The sequence below is a fragment of the Brachyhypopomus gauderio genome, chromosome 17 (assembly GCF_052324685.1).
Source record: "Brachyhypopomus gauderio isolate BG-103 chromosome 17, BGAUD_0.2, whole genome shotgun sequence".
Taxonomy (NCBI): domain Eukaryota; kingdom Metazoa; phylum Chordata; class Actinopteri; order Gymnotiformes; family Hypopomidae; genus Brachyhypopomus; species Brachyhypopomus gauderio.
In genome coordinates, this window is record NC_135227.1 from 1,924,208 (window position 1) to 1,942,076 (window position 17,869).

At 52.0% G+C, this 17,869-nt stretch overlaps 1 protein-coding gene across 1 annotated transcript; it reads right to left on the reverse strand.

Moving 5' to 3' along the window:
- Nucleotides 1-1,314: 1,314 nt before the first annotated feature.
- On the reverse strand, nucleotides 1,315-17,051 carry setd3 (SET domain containing 3, actin histidine methyltransferase). The gene is made up of 13 exons (XM_076978322.1): nucleotides 16,900-17,051; nucleotides 15,633-15,763; nucleotides 15,435-15,527; nucleotides 15,192-15,340; nucleotides 14,364-14,436; nucleotides 13,914-14,170; nucleotides 8,501-8,559; nucleotides 7,775-7,889; nucleotides 6,949-7,023; nucleotides 5,647-5,813; nucleotides 4,724-4,809; nucleotides 3,980-4,140; nucleotides 1,315-3,831 (listed from the first exon to the last, which is right to left on the reverse strand). The coding sequence occupies exons 2-13, from the start codon at nucleotides 15,733-15,735 to the stop codon at nucleotides 3,370-3,372; spliced, it is 1,800 nt and encodes a 599-aa protein (XP_076834437.1). The 5' UTR covers nucleotides 15,736-15,763; nucleotides 16,900-17,051; the 3' UTR covers nucleotides 1,315-3,369.
- Nucleotides 17,052-17,869: the final 818 nt, after the last annotated feature.

The following is a 17,869-nucleotide window of genomic DNA, read 5'->3' on the forward strand; positions in this document are numbered from 1 at the left end:
TCTCTCTCTCTCTCTCTCTCTCACACACACACACACACTAAACTCAGGTCATAGCCTCAGATGGTACCGCAGCTGAATATGCTTTTTTACAATCATAATTTTTTTATACTGTACTAAATTATTTAATATATACAGATATTACTTTTAGATGATTGATATTATGTAAAGACGTACCACACCCAACCCAATGACAAGAGTATTAAAAACGTTTTATAATCGCCGTTACAACGAGCTGCTGGTTCGTTATAACAGTACGTTTTCTCATGACATCAATGACATTAAACCAGCTGTTAAGTTGGAGGGGAGGGCGGACACACCGACCACGCAATACAGGCAGCAGTCAACATGAACCCGGCCCCTTCCACCGCTCTTTATATGTAACCGTTAGCGCGTGGAGCCTTTTTAACCCCGCGCGCGCCCCCAGGATATAGCAGACAGACCACAGGCCAGAAGCCCTGCGCACTGCAGGCCTGTACAGCACTAACCACCGACTCTTTCTCACCCTCGCAGACTCAAAGAGCGGCCCGAACTGGAGATGTCTCCAACCGCCAGCAGCTTTCTGCAGACCAGCGCGGCCGCAGAGACGCTCTCGCGCTCTCTATGCAAATGAGGGGCGAGCGACGAGGGCTCGCGCCCTGCGTCCTCGCGGTGTCCGCGCGTGCAGCGTGCGCGTGGGAGCGTTTTAAAAGTCGTCGGTGGAGCTGCTCTTGGATCGCGAGGCGGTTCAGCTTGGGTTGAACCGACGGCAGAAGCTCCGCGCTGGGCTACCGGCCGACACGTGAAAGAAACATCCAAATATCTATCCAAATATACTCTGACCTGAAATACGTACGTGAACTCGTACAATAAACGAGTGGAAGTGACAAAAACACCGTATCACGGAGCCGTTATCCGTTCAGATACCGTACAGAAGCCACACGCGCCTCGTCCTGACCTCCTAACCGCCACATCACGGCCTCGTATTAGTAAATAGGTGCTTGACTGCGGACTTTTGACCCTAGAGATTAATGGACATTAATGGACTGCGTGTTTTATTCATAGACGGGCTCACTTTGCTGAGGCGGCGCCCACCTCAGGACGGCCCGTTCGGTCCTGAAGCGAGTTGTTCTAACCGTGGCGGACGGGTCCTCACTAATGCCCGCCCCGCTGTCCATTACAATCATCTATTCAGGGATTAAAGCGGTTTTATCTCGGAGCCCATGAATAATGAACACGGAATTTCAAAATTTAATTGCCCCGAATTAAATGATTCAAGATAATGTTTCTTTTATACATTTGTAATGGTGCTGAGGGCCCAAAGAATGAACATATATATAAAGATAAAACGTTAAACCTTTATTCACCCCCCACCTCTTGTGGAGGGGACACAGAGGGACAGGAAACCCAAGTAATCGCAGAAATAAAATAAAGGCGACGTCTCAGGTGATAGATGAGCGAACTGCCCAAAAGAACGGAACCGTACACACTTCACGTGAAGAGCCCGTGGGACTTTCATCCTGGACAGTTTATTGTGGACAGATCCTAGCAGAGGAGCGCAAACAGCACCCAATCCTCCCAGGACATGTTTGTGGCAATATCACAAAGTTGAAAGGGTTGAAAGTGTAGTTAAAGCTCTCCTGCTGCAACACTATACACAGAAGCAGTAGTAGTATGAGGCTCTCTAACAAGGCGCCTCTGTGGCCTAAAACATTCAGCCACCAGTTACATTCAGTCAGCACTGCAAACGGGGGGGGTGAGAGGATCCATGTTTTGTGCAGAAATCATAGCACGCAGACCTGTGCTAAGGGCTCGTGCGACATGACGGGCTAATCCTTCCGCTGTGTGAGTGACCCGTCCACTTACTCATCTGTAGAGCTCATGTGGTTTAGCCCCAAATCCAGATTGAATGCAACTTGACCACTAATAATAACCTGGAGAAGTAGGATGTACGTTGTTCTGTTTATCCCAGAGCACCAAAGACTTGGACCTCCTCAGTGCTGCTATATATATATATATAGCATTTACCTTATTTTTAAATTAATTTTAGGCACTATACTGTCTTTGTACTACTAATTAATATATTTTATTTATATCTTTTATTTAAATGTAAATCATTTATTTACCTGTCAACATGTACTGTAAAGCACTTTGAACTGCATTTTACAAGGTCTGAAATGTGATCTAAAATGTATTTTGTATTATTACTACTCTAATAATAACATCAGTGAAAACAAAACCCAGTTTTAGACATGTGACATCAGAAAACAGGCTGACAATGGCAATGCTTAAGGCTTAAAGATGGCCGCACGTATCAGGGATGTGACCGTGGCTTAGGATGGAAGCCGGTGTCGACGGCTAATAAGATACCGAAGGGCACAGACATCCTAAACGCTACGCCATCACGTTACCAGCAACTGGCACGGCCCTCATGAGCACGTTATGAACGATTACACCTGTTCAATATGAAAACACTTCACTACATTCAGAGCATGGGTACGTCTCAGTACCCACAAAGCAACCCATAGCATGTTATCACTTTAAAAAATATGGGAAATGTTCCCAAAGTAGACCTCAGCTTGAGAAACGCATCGCAGCTTCTAGTTCTGGGCAAACGTCCCTCTGGAAACTTTAGCACTGCTCCGGTGATCATAGCGGGAAGCTTCTCCAAACAGATCAGTGTAAAACTGTAAGTGGAGAACAGTGAAAAATGAACAAAACAATATCGATTGTCTAGCAACACGTTGAAACGCAGCGTTTTCCTGACACAACCTACAGTAAACAAAGGGGCTCCGTTAGGAGCAACGTGAACGAACCTGGGTGGTGGTTCAGATGGGAGGAGACAAACCCAAAACCCCAAACCCACAACCCACAACCCCAGCCCCGACCAAGCCAAGGTCCCTCCGACCGGCACGGGCTCGTGTAAGCCGGGTTCGTTGAATCCACCGGCAAGAAATGGCTGAACGACTGTGTGAACACAAGGGCGGGGGTTACATCAGAGAGTTTCCAGAGAGGACTCCCTATTCTGTTTTAGCTGGGTAGGATAAACCACCTGCTTTACATGGGGGGGGGGGGGGGGGGGGGGTGCAGCAAAAGACAAACTAATAAACTAACAAAAAAACCAAGCAGTGTGGCACTGTTAAAACTTCAAATACACGGGACGGATCAGCAGACCTTTTGTTCTCAGATAGCTTAGCCCCTACTGGCTACACTAAAGGCTGCGGTAGTTATCTATATAAAATAAAAACACAACCACCAAAAAAAAAAATAGAGTGATAAAGGGCAACATTTTCTGTCTTTTTAGTTTCGATTGTTTTCACTCCCGTTTCCGTCGGTTCGTTTAGAACCAAAATAAATAAGCAGCCGAGCCCGTTAGCGCCCCGCCCCCTCCCACTACACCCCGTCGGCTTTGGACGCCGCTCCAGTCCGCTGGGCGCTCGGCTCTCCTCCGCGTGAGGAAGCCCCCCCGCTCTCCTCTGCCGCCTCCTTCCCGTCCTCCGGCTGGGCGTCTGCCCGGCTGCTGCCGAACTCTCCGCGCTGCCCGTTGAGGATGGGCGTCCCGGGGGCGGCGACCGCGGGGGCGTGGGCGGTCCCCGGCTCCGCCTCCTCCTCTTCCTCCTCCAGCTTGCGAAGGACGATGGGCAGCTTGGCGCCGGCGTTGTCCAGCAGCGCCGCGTCGCTCTCCTCGTACAGGGGCAGCGGGGCGCCCCCTTCTAGCTGCTTCTGGCAGTGTAGGCGCTTGGCGCGTCCGCTGGCCACCGCCCGCTCCAGGATCTCCTTCTCGGCCAGACGCAGCAGGACGGCCACGCGGGCGTGCGGGGACAGGGCCGTCTGCTGCAGGAGGCAGCGGTCCTCCTGGAAACACACAGCGGACGCGCATGGCTAACCACGTCTTACAGGATCTCCTCCACCATTTTTTTTAACATTTTAAAGTTCAGTTTAGCTAGCGAGTGGAGACTATTTCACGAGGAGCAGGGTCGAGGGCTCCGGGGAGCCCGGGTACCTCGGCCGTTGTTTTGTACGTTTTGAGGAGCAGCACGGCTCTCGTCTCCAGGAAGGTCCACAGTTTGATCTCGTTCTCCCAGCTGACGGGGAACTCGGCGTTGCCCAGCGTGAAGATCTTGTTGATGGCATGGTCACCCACCAGGTAGTCCTTGAGCTCCTCTACACACACACACACACACACGCACACACACACGCACACACACACACACACACACACACACACACACTCCGTTAGCGGAGCAGTCATGCCGGCGCGCGCGAGCATAATAGCCGTGAGCCCGGCGAGCGATTACGTAAGGCATGATTACACGGCTGCTAACGAGATGAAAGGGCTCGGTGAACGAGTGCTTAATGTGTTCGGTGTGCTGCGTCGTGTCACATCAGTAAGGAGCGGCTCCCGCTACAGGGCTACTGCGCTGCCTTTAAAAAATTAACATACAAAACCTGAATAATAAATGGTCTCACCCATAAGAGGTCTAGCCAGAGGACACGGCCTTGCTTCATGGGATTTATGACACCGGCTCCTTTCACATACGTATTTATGAATATTTCACTCTGTCTGGATCACTCCTTCCACACAGCGACTGTCTCGATCAATTAAACACCCAGGGCATGTGTGCTGGGGCCTCTGTGTAGATCAAGGTTCCCTGGCTCGCGAAGGCCTACGGGTTCGGCAAGGGGGCGATCCGGGCGACGGTGCCCAGCCCCGGGGGATGCTGGGAAGGGCTCGGGGGGGTCTTACCTTCCGTCATGCAGAAGACGCGCAGGAACGCTAGGAGCTGGGCAGAGATGGGGGGCTCACCGCGGTGCAGGGCGAAGACACTGGACCTGCGCGGTCAAAGGAGCAGAGAGGGATCAAAGCGAGGCCCCGCCCCTTGTGGCCTCCTGGACACGCCCACTTTCGCCAGTCACAAAATGAAATGCAAGCAGGTGGGCAGGGCCAGCTCGAGGGACGGCTCCACATCCCCCTCCCCCGCCGCGCGACTTGATTCACATCGCTGATTCGTCCGAAGTGAGGAGGGGCCACTGAACCTGATGCGGTTTTTAAAAACCACTCTCGATCATTTACAGTTTACCGTTTAATTGCGGGAGCCCATTGACGGCCCCTTCCTGTCTGAGCCCCACGCTGGCTGGGAAGCAGACAGCGATCACGCTGAATCAGAAGGTAATTTTGAATGTTTTCATGAACCTGGAGCTATTGATCAGCGAGACAATACACGGGCGTCGGAGGCGACGATATTACACTCCAAACACATTACTGAGCTTTTTGCCGCAGAGCAATTCAATTACTCTGTGGCCTGCGCCTCAGACAGAATGGATTCAATAGGGAGAGATCAACCCTTCACACTTGCCCAAAGTCTCCAAATACACCGTTATAAACCTGATCCACAATCAGCAAACTCACCACCAAATAAGTTCTGGTGTGAGCAGCCAGACTGAGCAGCATCTAGAAGAATCTAGAATATATTCCACACGGTATTTAAAGTCATCAAAAAAAAAAAAAAAAAAAAAAAAAAAAAAAAAAAAAAAAAAGACCCAGATTGCAAGCCCATTCCGAACCAGAACGGGGACTTTTGCGTTGACGAGCTGCAGGCCAGGAGGGCGTGGCCATGCTGGAGGGCGTGGCCTTGCTCTAACTATGTGGCGGTTGTTGTGGACACTCACGCGGGTATCCCGGCCCGGGCCAGGACCTCGGCCTTCATGGCGTACAGGCGCTCGCTCTTGCTCACGCCCAGCTTGACCTTCACGCGGTCGTGCACGTTGTCCTCGAAGAAGAACCCGTTGTGGATCACAAACTCCGCGTTGGACCGCGTCCCATAGAAGATGTAGATCTGTTTCAAGAAAGAAGAAAAACGACATAGACGTTGTGTAGGAGCGGAACGAACCGACGTAACCAGCACGTCGGCCGGTGTCGTGCGTTCACCGATGATCAGCCGAGGCGTTTATTATCCAAGCATGACATTCCGCATCTAATTAACTCCGCGGGTTCAGGTGCCATGGCTACAGTAGTGTGGCCCCTCCCCCAATAACCCAGCGTGTCCGGGTCCAAGAGCCGCCTTCGTGTCCTCGCGCCCCACGCCCCCCCCCCCCCCCCCCCCTCCCTCCCTCCTAACTGCTAGAACTCTCACAGATAGCGTGGAGCGGAGCGATCCGTAGAGGGGCGGGGCCGGGCTGATAAAGGCGGGCTGGGTGGAGAGGGGGGAGGTGGGCGGCTAAGCTAGGCTCAGCCGCGGTTCCAGCCACCGCCGCGCGCTCGGGGCCCTGCGCAGAATCAGCGGCAGGGATCGGGGATCAAAGCGGCTCGGAGCAGGGAAGCGCTCCTGAACACCCTCCGCCTCCACCCTGCCTCCGCCCCCACCCCCCCCCCTCACCCTGCCTCCGCCCCCACGCCCGTCCCATCCTCCACACTCCTTCCTTCACTCGCTGTCTCCCCGAATCTTATCAAATAATTCACATTCTGCTTAGGGCTGGGCTGAAGGGGGGGGGGGGGGGGGGGGGTACCTGGCCTGTCGGCGTGTGCCCTCCGTATCCTCCCCCCACACTGGAACTGAAAGCCTCGCCTCTGATATTACCCACGGGCCTCTGTAATGGCCGGCGGCTGATAAAGGCCTCGCGCTGCCGTGAGCTGGGCGCCAGCAAAGGTGCGACCGCGTGTGAACGGAAACCTTTAAATAAAGAATTAAAGAAGGGGCCCGGCGTGGCGAGGGGCCCGGACCAGCCAGCGACAACCATCTGCTGATCGGCCCCGGCCCCGGTTCGATTTGGCACCGCTTGATTCGCTGACGTTTGATTTAAAGCTCTTCAGGTTCCCGGCCCCGTGCCCCGAGACCGAGATTAAAGTGTGCCGAAGTGGAGGCGGGAGCTCGTGTAGGGACTATGGCGCCATTGGTCAGAGATCATGGAGCGACTACGCCACCATTGGTCGAAGATTGTGGGGTGACTACGCCGCCATTGGTCAGAGCTCACCTGGTTGTTCTCCTTATAGTCCTGAAGAGCAACACATTCACATCTGTCATCTTCCAAGTTGTAGCCGGTCGTGATCTAAAAGCAGACAAGGAACAGTGTGTAATACAGTGGCACTTGGAATAGGTGGTTATGGAACAAAACGGTCAGTGTTTAAATGGTTAAGTGCTAACTAAATTTACACGCAAAAATTACAAGGTTATTGTGTTATGCCCCAAACTACAAGATGGGGGGGATTAAAATGCTTAAATGTATTTGAAGATGCAATTCTCAAAATCTGCGTATGCGCAAACAAATATGAAGCTGTAAAATCTAATCACTGGAAACAAAGAAATTAATAAAACGTAATAAAGCTGGGTTAAATTGTCATGACTTCATGATAAATAAAACTATTACAGAAAAAATGCATTTTTATTAACCCTAACCCTGGGGAAGCCCAGGAAGCCATTTCATTAAGCATCTTAATGACTCCAATTTTCAGGACATATGACAATTTATAAAAAATAAAAAATATAAAAAAAAGAACGAAAGAAAGAGAAAGAATCAGTGTGGTCCATAAACGCGTTTTCCACACAATTGGAAGGGAGCGATATATTGCTCTGTGGCATGAGGCCCTGAACGCAATCAAGGACAAATTATTAAAATAAATATCAAATCTCCCCCGAGACCCTGCACCAGTCAACACAGCAGCGCGCGACTCTGACGTTTCTGCTCCGAACACTTTGTGCATATTCCCACGACTTGTACTTCACAACTGCATTACGCACAAATGTGTGTGTGTGTGTGTGTGTGTGTGTGTGTGTGTGTGCTGGGAGGAGACGGTACTTGCCAGGCCGTTGGTATGGTTACACATGTCCCAGAGCGGAATGAGTGCCAGGGTAACCCTGCTCCCGTCCTCGGTGGGGATCTGGTTCTGACGAGTCATCACAGAGGACACGGCCCACCTACCAACACAAAGGGCCCAATCAGAGCCTGCGCTAGACCCAACACGCCCAATCAGAGCCCGCGCTAGACTCAGAGGTTCCTGGTTCATTCAGCAAACATGGCCTCCTTTGCCCGAGTTCCCCACAGCTAATCAAAGACCCTAACTATGGTTCTGTACTGATCTGGGAGCAGCGGAGCGGATTACAGAAGCCTTTCCAACCCCAGTCTGTGCCGGGAGGTGTCCGGACCTCAGCGGCTGCATGCGCGGCCCAGAAAACGCGGCCTCTCGCCTCTACAAATCACAGGGTAACCGTGAATAAAATCCTCACAACGGTAAGGGCGGTTAGGAATGAAACGCTAACGGTGACGTGAAGCTTTTTCATTCCCTCCACACCGTGCCCAGCGGGAGCAGACGTGTGTATCGTGCTCAACAAACCGAAGATAAAAGGGGGGCCGATGATAAATTATTCCCTCACAGATAATTTGGTGCTAATGAAAGAACAATGAGAACAAACGTCCCATTTTAAGGGGCTGTTTCATACCATCACACCCCCCCCCCCCCCCCCCCACCTCACTCCGTTTCTTGGAAGAGAAGTTCCAGTTCAGGACGTGGTAGGACACGGGGACTAACCTGTAGTCGTCAAAGGTGAAGGCATCCTTCAGGGGAAGCTTGCTAGCGTTCGGATGAGTCTGTGGCCCGAGGAGGAGAGAAGAAAGGACAGAGGCGAGGGAGAAAAAGAGAGAGAAGAGAGAGAAGGAGAAAGTAAAAAGGGACAGAGAGAGAGGGAGAGAGACAGAAGAGAGAGTGAATATATGTGAAGGGGGGGGGGGGTGCGCACACAAATCAGTGAGTGGAATTTTATTATGTGGCTACCTAACAGATCCTAACAAGAGGGAGAGAGGCACGGGGCGTCCGGCTGCGGTACTGTGGGATCATGGTGGCATTAGCCCCCCATACATCACTGTCAACTTAATTTGTTGTGCCCAGCAGCCGTCATAAATCTGCTTCATCAATTTGGGTGACAGAGAACCACTGGTGTCACAGAAATCTACATTTAAAGGCACAGGACCACTGCCTCCAAGGCCTCATTTGGAGTGCATGTCATGGAGGGGGGGGCGCCATTCCTGTGGGGGGGTGGGGGGGTGTTGGGGTCTAACTGGGCCTGGCTGCAGCGCCCTCCTGAACATGCAAAAGAAGGGGTAAAAATAGACGTAGGGCTGAGTGTGCGCGCGGCATCTCCGCGCCTCCACCCGCCCCCCACCCGGGTGCTCCCAGGGCTGTGTGTGTGGGGCTGGCGTCCCCGCTAAATGAAGCCCTGCGCTCCGCCGTGGCGACCCGTGCTACGTGGCCTCCGCCTCGCCGGGGACGGGCGGCAATTCATCACACGGCACGCACACGCACGGAACAAACGCGCACGCACACAACTAACGCGGCAGCCTGGGAAACAAAATTATAAAAAAATAAAAAAACACATGACCATTAATCAGTAAGTGATGATTTAATGACAACACAGGACGTTTTAATACAGTCCTCTCAACGTTCCCCTTGTACTTGCGTGCGTGTTGTTTTTTGTTTAAAGGGCGATACTCGTGCGTACGGAGCGGTATAATTAGACACGCTCACACAGAAGAGAATAAGCATGAAATGAAACCACTCAGAGGTGGTCGCTAACTTTTACCTTTCGTGTCTCCTCCCATTAATCAATTTCAATGACACTAATTGAGACCTTCTCTACTTCTCGCTGGTCTGCTACACCGCCCACCTAAGCTCTCACACCGGGTACGGGTCCACTGTGTGTCCAGCTGGTCCAGCCCCGCCGCGAGTAAGGCGGGTGTGGGGACGGGACGGGTCGGGTCTCGGAGTCGGGTGTGTGCCCTCGTCCCTGTACGCTGGCCCACTCTGCCCCTGTCCTTCAGATCCCCTCTGGAACCGGCGGAACCAGCGTAAAGCAGCAAGCGGAGGCCGGGGCATCCGGGCCGGGTCCTGCAGCCGGACCGGAGATGAATCACAACGGCGGCTGGATGGAATTGGCGCGGCACGTCTCATCCTCATCCTCGCGGAAAGAGGCGCACCCCCCCCCCCCCCCCCCGGCAGCTGGACGGAACACAGAGGGGGTGGGACGGGTTAAGGAGGCATTAGCGGCTCCCGAGCACTCGGAGATCGGCAACCTCAGAGCGAGCAGGACCACCTGAGCACATTAATGGGCTCGATTAAGGCAGCAATTAGCGGGGCGGGGAGGCAGGACCCTGGGGGAACGGGACGGGCGTCCGCCGGGGCAGGGCCCAGGGCCGGCAGGGCAAAACAACCCGGAAAAAGTTGGGTGGTGGTGGGTGGGGTGTAGCTGAGGTAGTTTTGGACAGCACAGCTGATGAGGGTGTAGTTTTTTCAGAGAGAGAGAGAGGGGGTCTTCCGTGGCTCGGGCGCTGCCTGCATTAGCATCGGTGGAGAGAGGCAATTCATCATGTCCTATGGCGGGGCCCCCACCGGCACCACCACGCTGCTGCTGGGTGGAGGAGGGGTGCTGCTGCAAATCAATTAAACAACAAAACCTCTCCGCTCTCCTTAACAAGCAAACAGGAAATGCAGCTAATTGGTGGCTGGTCTGCAGGAGGGCTTTGGGTTCCGCATGCCCTCTGCTTCTCACACACACACACACACACACACACACACACACACACACACACACACACACACACACACACACACCAGAGACCCACCACAAAGAACATCCATCTGCATTGTATCCGCATCGATTTCTCTTTTAAAAAAACGGGCTGCATCACGATGGGCTACTAGTTCAGCTCTTTATTAAAACATCCGAAAATATAAATTTTGATCTCCGATCTTAACAAAAAAGAAAAGAAAAAAAGAAAAAAAAAAAAAAGAAAGCAGACGGACAATGTAGTGGAGCGTGTGACAAGCTCGCCATGCCAGGAAGGTCAGACAAATATCTTGTGAGGTGTGTGTGTGTGTGTGTGTGTGTGTGTGTGTGTGTGTGTGTACCACAGAGACCCTCCTCATTTCTCATCAACAGCAGCAGATGCAGCCCACCAAGGTTACTTTGCATTCGCTGCATACTGGGGTCACCTTATGGGTCCCCCCCCCCCCCCCCCCCCCCCCCCTCTGCCGGCACCACGTGAGCAGGCGGGCCCGGGGAGGACGGCCCGGCCATCATTGTTCCCCCGCCGACAGGAAAGGCATGCGGCTACGCCTCAGAGGGTGCACCGCCACTGACAAGAGACTATCCTTCTTCACACGGGAAAAATGTATATAAAAAGCTCCCCGATTCGAAGACGGAAGATGGGGGGGGGGGGGGGGGCTCGTCTTTCCAGCCCATGCAGATGGGTGAGAGGGTGGGGGTGAGGGGGTGGAGACTCTAGATAAGGCAGACGGGAGGAGGGGGGGGCAGAATTGAGAGGACTTGTGGGGGAGGGAGGTTGTCAGTCTCCTTCTCGACATGCGCGGAAGGTACAATCAGGTCAATTCAATTCAAAGCCGATGCGACAAGCTAATTTTCCAGCCCGGTCATCTGCGGCCGCTCTCGACGCGGGGCTGACACTGACAGTAGTCATTACCGCCACGCCGGGCTCCCAACCTGAGGAGCGCAGAGGAGACAGGCACAGACAGGACGCTCGCCGAAGGCTCTGGCCAGACACCCCCAACGCCCCCGAGCTCAACGAACCCACCCGCACACGAGCGCGTCCCACGCCCACTTCGCGTCCCGGCGAGAAGCCCAGCTCCCTAGCCCGCCCGACGCCCCGGACGCACTCGCACAGACGCCCGGCCGCCATTAGCAACCCAGACTTCACCTCCGCAGGTACGAGGTTTTATCACGCGGGAAAAGTGCACAGAGTTCCGTTACTGTCGTGAACTTAAGAAAATGATGATGCCTGAGGCACTCTAGAGTCTACTAGCTGAGAGTGCGGGTCGCTCTACACGTCCTCAACCCACTACTGCCACCTAAAGGACAAATGCGGGTACTGAGAACACCTCAGTCTGTACGGTGTTGGTATTGTTTCAAGCGATGCACAAGCTCATAGGCGGGGATCTAAACAGTGACCAGCTCCGTGATTGGTCACAGGCGTGTCTGAAGGGCGGACCGTCTCTGCCGTCATGGGGACCAGGCACAAGTTTCCGCTGAGACAAAAGGCAGCCTAACCAGACTTTATTTGAAACTAACTACATGCATTTGTGGAAAAGTGCTTGGTACTAAGTTTAGAGAACACAAACAAGGACACCATCCACAGGGAACATTCCAACCACACGCACGCACACGCGTGTGCCAACACACACACACACACACACACACACACACACACACACACACACACACACACACACACACACACACACACACACACACACACACACACACACACACACACACACAGACCAGTTTCAAGATGGTGCAAACTCAGCTGATTAACACCAGGTTGAAGTACAGAGAAAACAATACAGTTCCCCCTAATTACTCAAGCCCTACAGCACCGAGAGAGAACACAGTTAATAAAGCCAAGTGTCAATAGACTGCACCACACCATGACAAATACATCACCTATTCCCATGAATATTTGATGCCTTATCTTGACAATAATGTGAAATATTACCTTTTCCCTAATTGACAGTCATCTAATGAAGAAGACGAAAAACCGTGGGCGGACGTTTTGAGGGAGAACCGGAACGGAGCAGATTAATGCGTATTTAATGGCCGGGCAGAGGAACAGAAACACGGGGAGTGTTTATCAGTTACGTTTAAATGAATCGCAGTATCATCACCGTGTCACTTCTAAATGTCCGATCTGCGCAGTCGAGAGTTATTCACTAATTGCAGATTGCATTGTGCAATAATATAGCGCGATGAATACATTTCATTAAGGGATGACGTGGCATGATTAATCCAGGCAAAAAGTTGCCACTTGCACATACACACTCCAAAGACTTTAACTTTAATAGTCCAACAGAAATCACCTGTACGCCATTTACGGCCCCTACCGTAAATGCTGCATAACAATAATCTTCAAAAAGAAAACAAACAAAAAATTTAACATTAAAAGTAAATGAACCATGAGCTTGTGCGTCTAGCGCCCAAACGCTCTGGCAATAACCATCTCGCCAACGTTACAGTGTCCTTCGCCATCGATCTGTGGCGGAACGTGGCGCAGGACGAGAGAAGTGTAAGACGTCTTCTTGTTTAACAGGAGCATTCCTGTGGGCGAATGCTCACCCAACAGCCTAACGGGTCAGAACCAGAGAGAACATCAAACCTGATGGGGGATTAATCTGATCTCCACACAGAGGAACTTGGGTTTGGGAATTTTTTTTGTTGAGAAATGCCAAGGGAAGTCATTAACTTCACCACCACCAACACACCCACCAGGAACCCTTTAAAGTCCAAGAGGACCAAGGGTTAACAGAACACCAGCCATTAAACGCCATCAGTTATGAATATCTCTACTAAAAAGTCGCGGTGTTCCATTACTTACATCACTGGGTACTGTAAGCTACGGTTCAGCAGATTGGAGGGCACCTCTTAAAAGGGTCAAACATCTCCCCCTGCTGGCCTTCGAGTGCCACTGCGTTATACCCTCAGAGCCATGTCAATGGCAGCTTATCAGAGCCCCTGAAATTGGGTGCAAGAGGGCATTCTAAAGCTCCTTTTACCCATCTCCGATGTGCTGCCAACAGCTGGAAACCTTTTAAAACCTGATTTCCACACCTGATCACCGAGCAGAGTAAAGGATAGCTGTACAGGGCTAGAATTAAGCTGTGAGCAGCGGCTTACAGGAGACACGGACCCTGGAGTGGGAAGCGGCATACGGCACCAGCGTGGTTTATTCAGACGCGCTCATTAGATCCGGCGGGACCGGCTCCGTTTCGACGGGATCGTTCTGCGGCCGATGAAGGAGAGTTCCTCCAGGGTCTCGCCAAAACGACGCGCGGCAGAGATCAGCGGAGTGAAATGGGTTAATTAGGTTGCGAGAGATTTCGCCGGCAGGCCTGACGGGTCACGAGCGGACGCGTCGGGCCGAGGCGACGGACTCACGTGGAGGACTTTGTAGAAGTAGGCGTACTGCCGCGCGGTGTTCTTGTACTGGTTGAGCACGTCCTGGATGGCCTGGGTGGCCAGCAGGTGGCGCACCTCCTCCTCCTCGAAGTAGAGGGGCGTGTCGTAGTCGCCGGGCAGGGTCTTGATGTAGGGCAGCCAGGGAGAGGCGGGGTCGGCCCTCTCGCAGAGCAGGTGCAGCGCCAGGGTCACGTTGCCCATGGCCTGCAGGATCCGGTCCTGGGCGTACAGGGGGCCTGCGGAGGGAAACGCACGTGAGCGAGGCCGGTGCACGTTCACGTCACACCGCCCGCGTTCCCGACAACCACCAACGTCCCTTGCCGAAACCCCTCCGCCATCTCGACGGAGGTCTACGCACAGACGAGTCCGAGAATACTACTACGAGCCCCAGGAGGTCGGGGTGGGTGGGGGGGTCACGACTGGACTCACCCAGGACGGAGTTCTTCGCTGACTCCACGGTCATGAGCATCTTTCTGGGTATCCACAGGAACAACTCCTCCGCCTGCAAACCACGGAGAGAGAGAGCGACGGAATCAAAGACGAAATATTTAAACAGACAACATTTTATATTTAAAAACAAACAAGCAAACGAAAAAACAAAGATTTCACAACTCCAGATAAAGAGAGATGGGAGAGAGCGACGGTCTCTCATCAGCCAAGCGAAACCCAATCCCCCCCTAAAGGAGAAGACTTTAACCAGGGGCTGTAATTGCACATTCTCTAGTCCTGGGTTATTCAGTGCCCATGTCCATTACAGTCGTAGTGCTGTGACCAGCGTGAATGAGGGCAATTGAAAACATCAATAAAAAAATAAATAAATAACCCCCAACTACGTCACCACCATATGAAAGTGTATTGACCACTGAACACACAGAAAAAGACCAATCAATAACTGCTATTTTTCCAGAGCCCTTAACGCTCAGGTTACACTGCAATTCACCAGCTTCTAATGAGATAACAAGTTGCGCTCAGGAAAATGACAATGATTATCACATCTATTCATAACGACAATTACGTTACTTATAAACGCGAGTGGACGAAATCGATTTCTCCTTTGACGGCGCCTCTCCCAAAATGCTGGCTTGCTTGCGCCGATCGATTCCTCGACGCTCGATGGACGCAACAATTCATCGTGCTGTAAAAAGTCAGACGCTGACCAGCCGACCAGGCCAACAACCGATTCCCCCATTAAAGCCTCCCTGACTTCAGATCCGAAAGAGCGGGGCGATTCTCTGCTGGGAGAGTGGCGGCCCAAACCTTGATATCGCGGGTGGCTCGGAGGCCGTACCCTTCGTCCCCGAACTCGGCGATCTCGAAGCCGGTGCAGGACGCGCCGCACTCCGCCGCCCAGGCCATGAGCTCGGGGAAGTGGTCCTCCCTGCTGCCCTCGAACACCACCGAGATCCCTGGGGGAGAGGAGGGGGAAACCACCCTCGGGTCAAGCCTCCCGCCTCCATGCGAAGAGCCACCCCCCCCCACACTTTAGCCCCGCCTCCTCACCTTTCTGCTTCTTGCGAATCTTCTCCACCAGGGCGTGGATCTGGACGTACTCCTCCCACTCCTTGCCCGGGGACGGGGCGGTGACACTGCATTCTACGGGACACGGACAAAGGTGAGACCATCGCAGCAAACCTACGCACAGTCCAGCACAGCTGCCGTCGAACGCAGCAAGAACGTGATGAGGGGGGTTTAACTCACTCTGCAGAAGTTCTGAGATCAAGTTCATCATCTCCTTGGGGGACACCAACGACGTGGCACCCGTCCCAGACTTCTGGGTCTTCACCCGACTCTTTTTGCCCATTGTCCAGCTGTGTTATGGCTGAGGATTGCTGAGTTGGAAATGCAACAAAACCAGGGGTTGAGGGAAAAACAAATTTAAAAAATCATTAAACTGCCACTTTTTAAGATGTCCACTAGAGGGCAGTTGTTGCAACAACACTGGAATGATGAAAGAAAGTTCAGCCTTTATCCTGTGAAATAAAGTCTCAGGGTAAATGGTCGATCATCAATAACATCCTCGGCGCGATAAGTCAGAAGTGCAGGGTTACAGAGAGCAGAGAACCGCAAAAAAACAGGATGGGATAATACGAGCCTACAAAATAATAGCATAGTCTTCATGCATCTTAGAAAATGACCAAAATAGGAATTGGACCACTGATGCTGTGGTAGCAATCACAATATAAACCAAATATGGCTGCCAAACACAATCAGTTATTTCATCACTTGAAGTAACTTCTCAAATTGCATAAAAGATTCATTAAGGCCTCGTGGAAAAAAATATAGATCGTGGTTAAATCAGGCAGCTGAATCAATGTGCAGACAGCAGGCTGGTCTACACAGGCTGGTCTAAGACTGACCCACTTGTTCTAGTGACCTGTAACAGAACTTCTAATTATGGAAAGAACTACAACAGAATCAGAAGGTCTGGGGCGAACTGAACCACCTGTATATGGTGCTTGTTATAAAAGCATGTTATGTGTAGTGACGTGCAGGTGTAGCACGTGAAACACGCGCGCGTGCAGTCACACTCCGCGCCACCTCAACGGAACCGCAGAACCACACGACCCACACGAATTACACCCACACGAACCCGGAGGCGCCGAGCCCGACCCGACGGGCCTGAGGACGGGCAGCCCACACGCAGTGACCGACACGAACCCACATCACTGACGCGCACGACCGCAAACCGGGACGGCGGGCCGGTACCGCCGCGTCCGAGCGCCACAGACGCGGCGCTGCAGACGCGGGGCGCGCGCGCCCACCTGTGCTGGCCACATCGGCGCGAGCTAGCTGGCTAGCGCGCGTGACATTTCGCAATTTGGCACGCGACAGTCGAAATGGCGGGCACTGACGAGAAGACAAAAAGACGAGACTCGTTTCGCTCGAGCACGCAGTGTGTGTGTGTGTATATAGTGTGCTCGTAAAATAAAGTATTGGCTCTGAGGTGTTTTACATCCGAAACTACCTTCTAAACGACGAAAGATCCTCCTGTCAGCCCTCTTCCACTCAGCGGCTGGCGGGGTGTAACCTAACCCTCGGCTCCGTTCCGGCTTCGCCACGCCTCCCAAGTCGGGTTAAAGAAGCTGATTGGAGCAACGGTGCCTAGTCCCGCCCAGGCGGATGTGGAAATGCGCGTTGTGGTTGGTTTTCTGAAAAAAAAAAACCGTGTGTCGTCTTTTCTGTTTTGTGATTGGCTGAACGTGAGAGCCTTCGTGCGCCTGCGTATTTACTCGCAGCTGATTGGTGGACTTTAAGGCCGTTCCCATGTTTGCTAGTGTTGTTGGTCGTACAGCGAGTCAGTAATTTTCTTCGGGTGATCATGGTCGGTTTCGCTGCACTAAACATAAACGACGCCTGGAAGTTTTTATTAGGACCAACTCACCATAAAAGGCCAAAGTGAGAGGACCGTGATTCGCAGAGTGAAACGCCAATCTAATGGACAGCAAAACATTTATTTGCTTCAATAAAATATGTTGCTGTTGCTGAGCATCTGGTTAAATTGTTTGAATGGAACATTTAAAAGCCTCACGTTAATAAAACAAGAACAAGCACAACAGTGCACTTTCAGTGAGATTACGAGACTCTCCAATCTAAACGTGAACATCTCTGGTATCATCTACATTAATTTTATTTTTATTATTATTGACACCATAATCATTCAATAAGGATCCCTCAGTAAGAATTGTCATTCTATATAATATTGTTAGATGGTAATCCAGGATAATCAAGGTTTTCCATAATGGGAACTGTAGCAACAATGATCACTTTGACAAACTAAGTTCCGTTTGTTTTTTGATACTTAAAATGATTTCAAATGAAGGGTTTCTGAGGGTGATTTTCCTCTATATATAGAGTTGATTTAAGGTAACGAAATTTCAAGTACATTTTACAAGTTATCAGCTTGTGTATTTTCCATTTAAAATACCTAGTCTAAT

Excerpts from the sequence above, each read along its gene's own strand:
- setd3 (XM_076978322.1), bottom strand. The coding sequence starts at position 15,735 with ATGGGCAAAAAGAGTCGGGTGAAGACCCAGAAGTCTGGGACGGGTGCC. Across the intron at positions 7,890-8,500 it reads TTCACCTTTGACGACTACAG|GTGGGCCGTGTCCTCTGTGA; the intron begins GTTAGTCCCCGT and ends TTGTGTTGGTAG. Across the intron at positions 3,832-3,979 it reads CGTACAAAACAACGGCCGAG|GAGGACCGCTGCCTCCTGCA; the intron begins GTACCCGGGCTC and ends GTGTGTTTCCAG.